Genomic DNA, 14,424 nt, shown 5'->3' with positions numbered 1-14,424 from the left:
ATAAAGATTTTTTGCTCTACAAATAGTAAGGATGTTTTTTAATTTCATTTGGTATTATTTGTTCACTAATATTAACTGCAGTTATTTAATAAATGCTGTTCCAATTAGCAAAAAAATTATAAATGGGTGCAAAATAGAGATAAAACGATTTAATCATATAAGTATACATTTATAAAGTTTTTCTTTTATTATAAATTAACAATTTTAATTATAAATAAGTATGGTAATTATTACAATTAAATTACAATTATTTCACATAATTTTTTGATTTCGTTGAATACATTAATTTAATAATTTTCACACAACATAAATTTAAAATACATTACTTCTTTATCACACAAAAATAACTTTAAACAATTCACTTGACAACAAAAAAATGTTTACTTAAAAATATTCACTTCACCACAACATTTTAGAACTATACCCTACAAAAAAATTAATTCACAACGAAATACTAACTTTAAAATAATTTTGTCACACGCGATTTTAGTGTATTTCTGACAAATGCTAAAGAGCAACTGACGCTCGAAAGTCTTTTGGAAGAAGATTTTACAGTCAATATTTGAAACTCACGAATACTTCAAATTTTCTTTCTAAATGAATCTATAAGAAAAAAACTAGAACCGAAAACTTATAAAATAGACCCGTTTACAATAAGGAACCCTTAGAGATGGTCAACCGATGGCAAACCAGATGTGACAAATATCTTTAGAAACTATGAAATACTTTAAAAATTCACAACTTTGCTTGCAGGAAAAAATTTTTCTTGTTATAATAATAAATAAAACTGTTTATTTTAATTATTTGTAAAATAATAATTATTTATAAATAGACTAAAATTATGATAAAATGTTAGATTATATTTATAAAAATATTTCTGAATTTTTGATGGTCAGCATTTTCAAATAAAATTTATGATGAAAATGATTTGTTATTAATAAAAAAATAGTTTGTTTTACAAAAACTTAATAACAAGGGTGGACTATATAATCCATTAATATAAAATTGTTATATGTTTAAATTCAAATATCTTTTAAACTGTAGTGTCATTAATTATTAATTTTTACTATATTAAAAAATACAGAATTTGTTCTTAATAAATAAATAACCATACGATATTTGAACTTCTACATTTTTAAGAAAAATTTATGAATATTATTAGAAATTTTGTTGTACATGGGTAGAAAAATATCTTAAAGTTTTTAGAAAGATTGTAATTTGTAACAAAATTAGAAAATTTACTAAAACATTTTGCAATACTTCATAACTAGTAGAGAAAAAATTCGAAATGAGTAAGAAAAATTTCGAACTTTTTACGAAATATACTTAATCTTACTCACTTTTCGAAAAATTTCGAAAAAGTTTCGAATTTATTCTATACTTTTTGAAAAATGTCGAACTTGGTATAGCAAAATCATTTTCTCAACGTTTTTCGAAATATTTCTAACTTTTCAGTAAGAAAAATTTCGAAAAATTTTTACAGTGTAGTAGAATCTACTACTTTCTGTAGTCATTTCTGTAACATACCTGCAGTTACAAAGTTAACTATAAAATTACATTAATTTAATTAATAATTTTTAACAACATAAAACAGTTAAAATAAGTATCAAAAGTAGCCAGACTAACTAAAAAAGTAGTTCGTTTTATTACTTTTTACTCTACTAAGGGGATGTAGTTGAAAATGTCTCATGTATTTTTTTCAGTGTACTTTATATACATCAATCGATTCGTCTTGATATTAACATGCTGATAGGAAAAAACCTCAGCTTTTGTTTGCAATAATTTATTTTCAAATAAAATGGACCGATTTTTGGGAAATTGAATATTAATTATCAAAAATTTGGGTCAATTCTTAAAATATTAAAAAATGAAATTCACCATTGGAAAGTGGACGAAAAAACCTTGCAGAAACATATTCTACAAAATTTTTCTCATTACAAGTATGTTTAGAAAAAATTCACAAAGTAGCCGGTGTTAGCAAAATTGGTCAAATTGACCCCCCTCTACCCCCTCCAAATTTTCGAAAAAATCAAAAATGTTTTTTGGGGCACATTTCTATTCGATAGAACAACAAATTCCCTGAGTTTCAATTTTTTTCAAGAAGTTGAAATTTCAACTTAGGACATTTCACGTAAAATGCCTCATATATACACATACACACACATACATACTTTCGGACAATTGTTCAGGGTCTTATACACGGAGAGAAAAAAAAGAGAGCCGTTTGATTTGGCAAGAGAGCGCTGTTTTTCCTTTATAAAGCACAGCAGTAGCGCCGCAAACGTCGAACGGTTATACTTTTTGAGGAGTAGGGGAGAGTCTCCAGTTGTGAGACACCTCCAGTTGTGAGACAGTCAATTTTTTTTAACATGCAATATTAAAAAGCCGATTGGTTTATATAAAAACATTTCTTTTTATATGAGCCAACTTTTTCGTGTACGCCGAAGCGGATATATAAACTGTTTTTGTTAAATACCAACACTGTGTGTGATAATCGACTAAAAAGCGTTTTTTCAATAAATGCAAAGTACTTTTTTTCCAAGTTAATTAATTGGAAAAGGTAAATGTAATGCATTTTCTTTTAGTGTTTTCCTTATATTTTGTGATGCAATATTGCATTGTTCCAATCTACGGTTGAAAATAATTTAATTTTCCTTTTTAAAAATAGCGCCAATTTCTGGGTGTAAGACACAGCATATCACCAATTGTGAGACGGTGTCAACACCCATCTGGGCAGCATAAAAAATACGACTTTGCAGGCATACTATTTAAATGTTGTTTTGATTTTTTTTCTAGTATTTTTGGGCATGTCAAGTGGAAAAAAGTCAATTGATTCAGAAGAAATCAATTTTAATGCTCTTGTTGAAGCTATTAAATTGTGTTTATTTGATAGTCATATTTTGGCGAATAAATATTATTATTTATTATATAATAATATATATTATTAATATATTTAATTATTTCTACTAAACATAACGTTTTATTTTAAACTTATTAAATTTTAGCAATTTTTAATGAGTGTCTCACAACTGGAGACATTTTTTTTGTTTGAAAAAAGCGATGTGCTCGGAAAATGTATCGTAAAATTTTTTGAGTTCATCGAAACACTACACTTTCTTTTAATAAAAGTTGCGTATTTCTGTTACCTTTCGAACGGTGTATTTTATTTACAATTTCGTTTACCCGTTTACAATTTACGGGTCAAAAATGAAACCCGTCTCACAACTGGAGACTCTCCCCTATCGGTTCTCTTCTCCACACAAATAGAGCCGCTTACTTTCCAAAAAGTCTACCCGCTTTCCCCAAAAAGGAGAACCGTTCTCCTCTCGAGAGTAAGCAGCGTGCTTACTTTTTCTAGTATCATTGATACCTATAGTATGTGAATAATTATATAAAAGAATTTATTTTATAATTTAAATAACAAATTTCTATTTTTTGCTGAAACTACAAAACTTCCTCCACGAGTAGGGTAAGTGTGGGTATTTCTGCGAATTTTTAGTGTAGGTTAACTTTGCAAAGCTCGTATTGGGACGTTTGACTTAATCTTTTTTTCATCCGCCGAATACGGTCTTAATTTAGCATTAAAATTACATGAGCAGAGTACACATTATAAATTGAAAGCACAATTGTCCTCGAATGTAAAAATGCCGATTTCGATGCGAAACAGTGAAAATTTGTTAAAAATTGGTAAAAGCAAAGTTTGACAAGCGCGACTGAATTTACCATGTGAATAAATGAAGTGGGAAGTTTAAATGGACGAAATGAACTAAAAGAAATCTACTTCTACCGACAAAAAGTTCCTAGAGAATTGTGGTAAATTCAACAAATCTTGAACAAAACAATGAAATTTCATTGTTTTACAATTCTCTAGGAACTTTCTGTCGGTAACAGTAGATTTCTTTTAGTCCATTTAAACTTACCACTTCATTTATTCACATGGTAAATTCAGTCGCGCTTGTCAAACTTTGTTTTTACCAATTTTTAACAAATATTCACTGTTTCTTATCTAAATCGGCATTTTTACATTCCATGACAATTGTGCTTTCAATTTATAATGTGTACTCTGCTCATGTGATTTTAATTTTAATGCTAAAATAAGACCGTATTCGGCGGATGAAAAAAAGATTGAGTCAAACGTCCCAATACGGTTTTTACTCGAATCCGTATTGGCTCAGAGCTTCACTCAATTCCTAAACGCTCCACTCAATACTTCTTTTTTTACTGGGCAGTAAACGTATTTAAAAATCGCAATAATACGAACATGCAGTAAAAATTCTGCTACTAATATAGTTTTAAGTATTATTAATTAAAAATCAATAATAGATGGGTAAATTAATATATTTTTCAAATAATAAAGTGTACTTCTTTCATTAGTAACACTGAAACATGTATACTATAGTGAATATTGGAAATATCAACGGTTTTTAATATGCATTCATGACTGACATATTTGATAATTTCACAGAATTCTGTCATAATATATTTTAAATTTAAATAAAGAAATTAATAATTGTCGGAATGTACATTTTTATGAGCTATTCTATCAAGTAAGATTCAAAATAAATTTTGTAATTATTTTGAAAAAATTAGGCGTATATTTCAAAATGAAAATAATAATTTTTTAAAAATCGCATTAATTGTGTCACTCGCAGGAATACCCACACTTACCCTAAGCAAAACCAAAAAATCACACGCTTTTCTTGATTGTAACTTTTGTCGCTTCGCCTACAGTTTATTCCTAAAAATGTGCTCATTCAAAAATTGACAACTGCTCGCACTCGTTACGAAATATACTATTTTTTAACTTTGAGCCGGATTTTTTTTTATTTTTTTTTAAATTTATTTATACCTTGAAATATAGAGAAGATTTTCCAAAAAGTCCCGAAATGGGCCTGATGTGTTAAATGAGTTTTAAAACATTTTCAAAAATCACTTGCAAGCATCACAGTGGGACTTTTGTACAATTAACTTTTTAAAACTGTTTAAAGCGTAGACCCTTTAATTTAAAACAAAGAACACTCAAATAGATTAAAAATTATACGCTGTAGACATTTTTAAAAAGTTATTTGTAAAAAAATCCCACTGTGATGCTTGCAAGTGATTTTTGAAAATGTTTTAAAACTCATTTAATACATCAGGCCCATTTCGGGACTTTTTGGAAAATCTTCTCTATATTATAAGGTATAAATAAATTTTAAAAAAATAAAAAAAATCCGGCCCAAAGTTAAAAAAATTAATTTGTTTATAAAAAAAATTTTCTTTTAATAAAAAATTTTTTTAAAATCTTTCATTCTTTGACAACTTTTTCCTAAACTCAATATTTTCGGACTTATAATTTTAAGAGATCGACTAAAATCTCACGTAGAATTGCCCATATATGTATGTCACAGAATCTTTGTTCGCGCATCACTTAAAAACGTCTGAACCGTTTGAAACCAAATTTGGCAGAATGTTAGACCTTTTGGCCAAGGAAGGTTTATAAATTTACAGATTTGAAAAATATTAATTAGAACGGAAGATATGCAATTTTTTCAAAAAATTAAAAAATCAAAAATTTTCAATTTTTTTAAAAAATGCTTTTAAACTCTCTATAATTGAGTATAGCATGTAATTTAGTCACATTTTAGAATAGCTTTGCCAAAAATAATGTAGTATAACTAACATGTAAGTATAAAAATGTTTTCAAAAATTTCAAACAATCGAAATTTTTCAAATTTTATATTTTTTAATGTATTGCTTTAAAACTCTCTATAATTGAGTATTACATGTTACTAGTAGAGCTACGCACGCGCAATATTTCTGCTTTTGTCTTATGATACTCAAAACCTTATTACATTGGGTGTATATGAAAATGTGACTAAGAATTTAAGATCTGTTTTCTTTTTCTTCTGAAAGATTGGAAAAAGATTACACCTTTTTTGCAAAATATTAAAAAATATAAAACACGAAAACTAAATATTAAATTTAACTGTATCATTTCAAGAATTCGTTATAAGCGAAAAAATTTGAAAGTCGGTTACAAAACATGCCTTTTTTTAAACTCGTATAAACTACGCTATATTGTAAAATGTTTATAAAAAGGCAATTACAGATCTTCTTCAAGATAATAAGGAAGTTATTTCGCAAATAGAATTAACCAATTTGTTGAAATTTGTACCACTGTTAGATAAAGGTTTTAAAAAATGTTGTTAAATTTTTGAGACCTGTGGGTACTTGTGAAGAAAGTTATAAGCGTCTTTGTTTTTAACTTTTAACATTAAGTATTGTGGGAATTGAGTACATTTTCAAACATTTTTACTCACCACAAAGTACTTAACATTAAGAAAATGATAAAACATTTTTTAATACGAGACAGATATGGGTGATTTTCACGTAACTATTTCTCTCGTTTCTCTTAAAATAACTGGAAAAGTGTATTAGATATTAAATTGTTATTCATTTAACCTTAAAATATTAATTATAAATAACCGATGGTATAGCTCGGTTGGCGGAACTTGTGGCTTGCGATCACAGAGGTTAAGCACCATTTGAGCGCGGTTAGTGCTTGAATGGGTGACCCTCTGTGAATATCGCTACAGTCTCGGTTTTTTCGCTGATCGAGATATATCAAACGGGAGGTTCTGACGCCCGAGGCTATGTTTGTGCATTTGTGATGGCTATCCAAATGTACATTCATGACTCGACGTCAATAAACCGGTTGTACTCGGGAAGTAGGTTTTCTGCAGTTTTCCTCTCCCCTGGCCAAATGTCCAGGCGAATGCGAGTACTCCTAACCTAAGTCGGCTGCAGCCGCAAAAGTAGGGACCCCAAAGAGTTTGTGAGTTAGGAAAGTTTAGTAGTGATGTTGAGAAGATTGTAAAGACCCATCCCGGGGTCTATTTTGTGCACAACTTTTAATGACTACAACTCCGACAAAAAAGTTTATTTCATTGACTAACTCATAGGAAACATTCAGAAGGAAGTACAACATATGCAAAAGTTGATTTTCTTTTAATTCTGAATTTGAATAAATCACTGAGTTAAAAAAAGCATTTTGATGCACAAAATAGCCCTAGCAAAAATATTTACTATTTACTATCAGCTTGACATAACCAGAGAAGACAAAGATTTTAGTAAAGTTTTGAGGTAAATAGTCGTATGAGTCTCTTTGCAACGTGAACGTCGTAAAATTTCTGTTTTTAAATGATCGAGAAATTTTTTTCTCAGGGTGTTAAAATCAACGAAATTAACCATTTTAAATTAGTAAAAATCGTTACAATTATCTTTATATATCGTACAATAATATTCCAAATGAATATAATTAATATTGTGCTTTAAAAAATTTTTTCATTAACGTTTAAAAAATTGTGTCTTGGCCCTAAGGTGGACACTTTTTTGGCCACAAGGTGGTCACTTTTGATTTTTTATGAAAATGTGTTTGTACGCTATATTTATCAACATTTATCACTGTGAATGTGAATTTTATCAATTTTTTAGTTTTATGATAAATAATAATGAAATAGAATTATTTTCAAACTTTTACCTGTCTAATACATACACAAAAAGTATCATTTTTGACGAAAGGACAAAGTGGAAAAAAAATATGTAATATGTTTCTGTGATCCTGAAAAACAATTAATATTAAATAAACAACTTAATTATACGTTTTTTACATTTTTTAAAAACTTTTTTAGTGAATTCTTAATGGTGACCACATTGGGGCCACTTTTTTAAAAGTCGAATTTTCAATTTTTTTTAAAAAGTGCCATTACTTTTTTTTATTAATGAAATGAAAAAAACTTTATAACAGGAAGTTAGGTAATAAGATAAAGTTTCAAACGCCGTATTATTGACCTTTGTATATAATTTCATTTGAAATCTACAGTCGTTCAAAAGCTGGGTGACCACCTTAGGGCCCTCTCCCCTACACAATTCATATTACAAAAATTTTCGTTTCCAGTTTCGGCGTTTTCAATAAAATTTCTGAATTTTAACTTAAAATTTTAAAAAACGGACACGCCACGGAGCTGAAATTTTGGAGAGAATTCCGCAATTTATCAAAAATTATAATATTTATTTGTACATATTTGTGGTTGCGAATAGGTTTTATAATGAAATGTATCCATACCCAAGCAAAAATTTTTTATTTTGAATGTGTTTTCTTTGACGCGGCCAAATATTACAGTTACGTGCAAATCACCCAAATATTAAAATTTTGTAACATTTTTATAAATCTTTACCTTTTTTGATAAATTTTTTTTAGAATTAATTAATTCATGTAATTAAATAATAATAAATTATTTGATAAATTTTTACATTTTAATAATTTCAAATTAAATAAAATAATAAATAAATAAAATAAAAATTAAATAAATTAATAATAAATAAAAATAGCAAATAAAATTAATAATAATAAAAATAATAATAAATAATAATAAAAATAAAATAAATAATAAATTACATGGTTTATTGACAGAAAATATAATAAAAAATATATATAATTATAAAATTGTTATTTTATTACTCACACAAATTTGTCACACTTAATTTCATAATATTTCCTGCATTATAATATTTACTCTGAACATATTTGCATGAGTTCAAATTTACATATTTAAACATTCTTTATATCTGACCATATTACAATTGTCAAACGAAAGTGATATAGATATTTTCATCGAAATAATTTCTCTTCATTTAAGAATAATAAACACACGCGCTACGCAAAGCAATTAGAAATCAATTGCCTACACCCTATATACATTACTAATAGTCATTTCCCAGAAAATATTCAAATTTTATAAAAACAAATATATTCAATATAAATTTTTCTCCAAAACAAGATTATCAAATTAATATTATGACATTTTTTAATGTCTTCTTTGAATAAAAATACTACCGATTAACTCGTTTTCAAATAAAAATAATCCAGATTTAAAATTAAATTCGGAAATTCCTAATTTTAAAACAAAACCGCATACAAGTACGCCCAGATATTTTAAAGACAAACCTGATCACGAAGAAATACAAAAAGAATTTGACTCAGGCTTTATTCAATCTCGACTTTTTAGCAGTGACGATAACTCTTCTGACAGTGACAAAAGCGATAGTGAAAATACCATTACAGAAAAAACCTTAACTGAACAAAATTCAAATAAAAGCTTAAATAATTATTTGACTGCCAAAATTGAAACAAACGACAATTCTGACAGTAATTCCCTTAACAGTACTGAAAATAATAACAATTTTAAAGAAAACATGGCTCTACCAAATAATCAACAAGTCTCATTACGCGATGCTTTAGAAACATTACCTATGTTTGACGGAAAAAATTTACCATTGTCAATTTTTATTAAAAGTTGTTTAGAAGCAAAGTCTATGCTTCCTGAAGTTGCACAAGTTAAATTAATTAGAAGTCGAATTTCGGGTGAAGCAAGAAGAATTACACAGCCACACAAAAAAAAAGTTCTGATCTGGGGGTCTCACTATGTAGACTTTATGTTTTTTGGGTCGCTGAATCCGAATCCGAGGTCCATTTAACCTCATCAGATCAGGAATTTGACATAACCTCAAAAAACCAATATGGCGGACACATTTTTGAAAAGTTCATTGGATTCGCTTGACATTCGTTACTCGGGGGTTTTTGGGGTCGCTGATTACGAATTTGAAGTCTGATTTCAAAAATTCAAAATGGCGGATCCAATATGGCGCACACGTTTTTGAAAAATTCATCGGATTCGCTTGAAATTCGTTACTCGGGGGTTTTTGGGGTCGCTGATTACGAATTTGAAGTCAGATTTCAAAAATTCAAAATGGCGGATCCAATATCTCTGTGTCAGCCATATTGGATCCGCCATTTTGAATTTTGAAAAACCGACATCAGATTCGTAATCAGCGACCCCAAAAACCCCAGAGTAACGAATTTCAAGCGAATCCGATGAATTTTTCAAAAACGTGTCCGCCATATTGGATCCGCCATTTTGAATTTTTGAAATCAGACTTTAAATTCGTAATCAGCGACCCCAAAAACCCCCGAGTAACGAATTTCAAGCGAATCCGATAAACTTTTCAAAAATGTGTCCGCCATATTGGTTTTTTGAGGTTATGTCAAAATCCTGATCTGATGGGGTTAAATGGACCTCGGATTCGGATTCAGCGACCCAAAAACCATAAAGTCTACATAGTGAGACCCCCAGATCAGAATTTTTTTTTGTGTGGTTGTGTTATAATAGGAAATAATTTTAATACAATAAAACAATTAACAGAAAGATTAAAACAAATTTACGCGCCAGTAAAATCTGTATGTCAGTTACAAGGAGAGTTAGGAGCAATGTATATGAGGCATTTTACGTGAAATGTCCTAAGTTGAAATTTCAACTTCTTGAAAAAATTGAAACTCAGGGAATTTGTTGTTCTATTAAGTAGAAATGTGCCCCAAAAAATATTTTTGATTTTTTAGAAAATTTAAAGGGGGTAGTGGGGGTCAATTTGACCAATTTTGCCAACACCGGCTACTTTGTGAATTTTTTCTGAACATACTTGTAATGGGAAAAATTTTTTAGAATATGTTTCTAAAAGGTTTTTTCGTCCTCTTTCCAATGGTGTATTTTATTCTTTAATATTTTAAAAATTTACTCTAATTTTTGATAATTAATATTTAATTTTCAATTTCCCAAAATTTTAAAAAATATTTTTCTTATTTTTTTATTAATTTAAGCAGACTATCTTATTTATTTAATTTAATGACTAAATTATTATCATCATTGTTAATAATTATTTAAACTTATACTTTATGTAACTCTATTAAGAATTATACACAGAACACTTAAAACTATGAATGAAAAATTTCGCACTCACGTTGGATGGAACCCTAGACCTTAAGGACACAAGTCGAATACGCATACCGCATAGCCACGCAAGCTTGAAAGTGATTTCACTTCAACTTCCTTTTGAATTGTGGGACCGATATATACAATGCTAAAATAATAAATTGACTGTAACATATTTATTAAAAAAAATAATTATACATATGTTTTATATATGAACTTTAGTGAAAATAAACACGTGTTTATAGTAATAGAACAGTTATATTAAATTTTTGTAACAGTGTCTGAAACTTTAGGAGATATTGAATTTTTTGTCCTTGCGCGCAACCGTAAAAAGCGCATTTTCAGGCTATACTCTACATACGAACTAATGTTCAAAATCACCTATAATTCGTAAATTTTAACCGAATTCAATTTTTCTTTTGGAGAATTTCAGGCTATAAATTTGTAAGAATACTGTGCATTTTTTAAATTTATATTTGTTCAAACAAATTATTATTATTATTGTTAAATACTAACTTTTTACATATTGTACCTAGAGAGGTGTATTTTTTTCCAATTTTGCAATTTACCGGTCCTTACATAAATAAGGATGCAGATTTAAAACATTAATATTAATTTATTAATATTTAATATTTATTTATAAATATTAATTTATTAATATATTTAATATTTATTTATAAATATTTATTAATTAATATTTAAGCAAGATTTAAACAAATTATTATTGTTTATTATTATTTGCTTCAGTTAAAACTCATCTGTTTAAAATAATTGTTTATAAGAATTGACTTGGTTAAAAAATTGTTAATAACAATTAAATTTAATATTAATTGTGTTATTTTGACTTCCGAAAGTTAATTTTACTTAATTTTGTAAACTCAATAAAGTGTTTTTGTTTTTAATGTCTCCGAAAGTATTTAAATTTCAAAAGCTTCCAATATAGGCAATTTGTTTTTTATTTAATATTTATAATCATGATTAACAAATAATTACAAAATCGTTTTTACTCTTTTCATTTGCATGTGTTCGGTGACAATTTCTCGAAGTTTCATAGAAATCGAAGAACTAGGGGACAACTTTAATTTTTTTGGCATGGACCTAGCCAGATTAAAATTAAAAGTACAATTATTATTTACACAATTTTTAAAGAAATTATTATTATTCTTATTTTTGTTTAAATTATAATTTGTTTCTAGTATACTATTCTGTAAATTATTAGTAATAAACAATAATAATTTGTTTAAATTTTGCTTAAATATTTTAATAATTATGTTTTAAATCTGGTGTTTAAATCTGTTAAAAATCTAAAAAAATCTAAAAATTTAAATCTGTTTAAATCTGTTTTAATCTGTTTTAAATCTGTTTTAAATTTATAGAATGTCAATTCTCCAAAAAGAAAAATTAAATTTGGTTAAAATTTACGAATTATAGGTGATTTTGAACATTAGTTCGTATGTAGAGTATAGTCTGAAAATGCGCTTTTTACGGTTGTGCGCAAGGACAAAAAATTCAATATCTACTAAAGTTTCAGACCCTCCATCAATTTTTTGTTTGGAAAATACTCTTGAAATAAGTGGGAATTGAATCATTGTTATTAAAAGCAAAAAAATGGCACTTTTCAAAAAATTGTTTATTAAAAAATTATATTTTAAATAATTCGTTTAAAAAAAAATTTTTTTATAAAATATTTTCTTAAATTGTCTGTAAATAATAAGCATTTCCTGAAAACTTCATTCATTTTCCTTTGAGTTATACCATGTTCAAAATTTCAAAAAAATGTTAAAAACCCTCGTAAATCCAAAATTTTTCGAAATCGATTTAGGGTTTTTTACTGGCATGTATTTATTTATTTATTTTATTTATTTGATTAAAGTTCCTAGGGCTAACAAGCCCTTCAATGAACAGTACATAGTTGTATATTATGATAAGTATATCTTAATAAAAAAACGATAATAACAACAATATATATTATAGAAGATGTTTAATACAATGCTAATACTAATATAATGAAATTTAAACAATAAAAAGAAAGGAAAAATAATAAAGTAGATCAGAAAATCCTACATGCTAAGAAGAAATGAGAAAAAAAAATAAATAGAAAAAATAAAGAATTTTACCAATACGTGATTTCAAATAAATCTGTATTGCTTTTAAATAGAAAGTTGTAAAATAGTTTCTTAAAAGTCGATTGCTTCGATATCTCTCTGATTGAAGTAGGAATTTTATTTCACAGTCTCGCTCCTCTTATAATGAAAGACCTTTGCATTTTACAAGTCTTATGTTGAGGTATTTTTAAAATACATTTTCTTTCTCTCAACCTGCTCTGTATCTCTTCATTAGGATCTCCAAACTTGAAAAACTTAAATAAGTAAAGAGGGATCTTATTATTAAAAATATTATAAAGTAGATTACCGATAAAAAATTGTCTTCTAGTCGCAACATTCAGGAGACCTGATTATGAGTATTCCACTTCAAAATTTCGAAGTTTCAACAAAATCGAAGAAGTAGGGGACAACTTTGATTTTTTAGGCATGGACCTACCCTATTGTAATAATGAAAAATTATTTGCACATTTAATAAATAATTAGAGATATAATAATTTTGTTGTCGTGATTTTAGTTATGCCTTACACTCAGTCATCTTGCTGTTCAAACTCAAATAACAGATTTATTGCCACTTTGGACGGAAATCGGTGATCATTTGGAAGATTTTACAGTTCACATGAAACAATTTCAGGTAAAAGTTGTTTTTCTAATTTCTTAGTTTTTATGTTTCCTTATATTAATAATTTAATTACAAATTTTATTGTACAGAATCGTATATTACCTGAAAATGCTGATGATATCATAAATGCTCAAATAACATTTTCTAAATATAAACAAGAATGTAGTACAATTAAGGAAAGAGAAATTGCAAATACATTAGAGAAATTGTTTATGTGTAACGCGCTGTAAAAGAAGATACCTAAAAAGAAAATGATGATTTTAGGAGTATAAAATATGCATCAAACTACAGGGAAAGAAGATTAACTATTTGCTAAAAATAAAAAATTGTCAACTTCTTCCATCTTTGATAAAAATTGGTTGGTTTGTTATTATTTTTATATATTAAAACAATATTAAATTCTAAATTATTATGTTATAAATAAATGTCAAAAATTATTATTGTGTTCTAACATAAGTGCCAGTAAATCAACTTAATAATAAATAACTCAATTTAACGTTATCGCCACACGTATTCTCGCAATTGTATGACTCCAATAACTAGTATTTTGTATTAAAAGCGATTTATACCATTTAAATAATATCTAATAAAAAATAATATGATTACATTTATTGTGAACAAGAATTAAATAATAAAGACTTTTTTCGTTAATTTACTATTTTTATATTATAACAGTAGAACATTTTAGCTTTAAAATTACACTTTAATAATCTTCTATCTTTATTAGAAATTAAAATATAAGTTTTCTTTCCATGTCTTTAACCTATTAACGAATGAATGTTTTCCGTTAATTAGGAATATAATATCCTTAATATGAAACGAGTAGATATGCAAATTAGGTAAAGAGAGACAGTCTAATGTTACTTATCCTCGAAAGAGAAAGAAAGCAATA

General features: G+C 27.1%; 1 protein-coding gene across 2 annotated transcripts in view; it reads left to right on the top strand.

Moving 5' to 3' along the window:
• LOC122503297 (HEAT repeat-containing protein 6) overlaps window positions 1-14,183 on the top strand; it is a 345,658-nt gene extending 331,475 nt beyond the window's left edge. For both annotated transcript variants that reach the window (XM_043613780.1, XM_043613778.1), the window contains 2 exons: window positions 13,428-13,544; window positions 13,622-14,183. In XM_043613780.1, coding sequence (XP_043469715.1) covers window positions 13,428-13,544; window positions 13,622-13,762 — 258 coding nt within the window. In that variant the 3' untranslated portion in view covers window positions 13,763-14,183. The remainder of the gene's footprint in view (window positions 1-13,427; window positions 13,545-13,621) is intronic.
• Window positions 14,184-14,424: the final 241 nt, after the last annotated feature.

This window comes from Leptopilina heterotoma, unplaced genomic scaffold (assembly GCF_015476425.1).
Source record: "Leptopilina heterotoma isolate Lh14 unplaced genomic scaffold, ASM1547642v1 Lhet_256, whole genome shotgun sequence".
In the NCBI taxonomy this organism is placed as follows: domain Eukaryota; kingdom Metazoa; phylum Arthropoda; class Insecta; order Hymenoptera; family Figitidae; genus Leptopilina; species Leptopilina heterotoma.
This window is presented reverse-complemented; position numbering and strand designations above follow the sequence as displayed.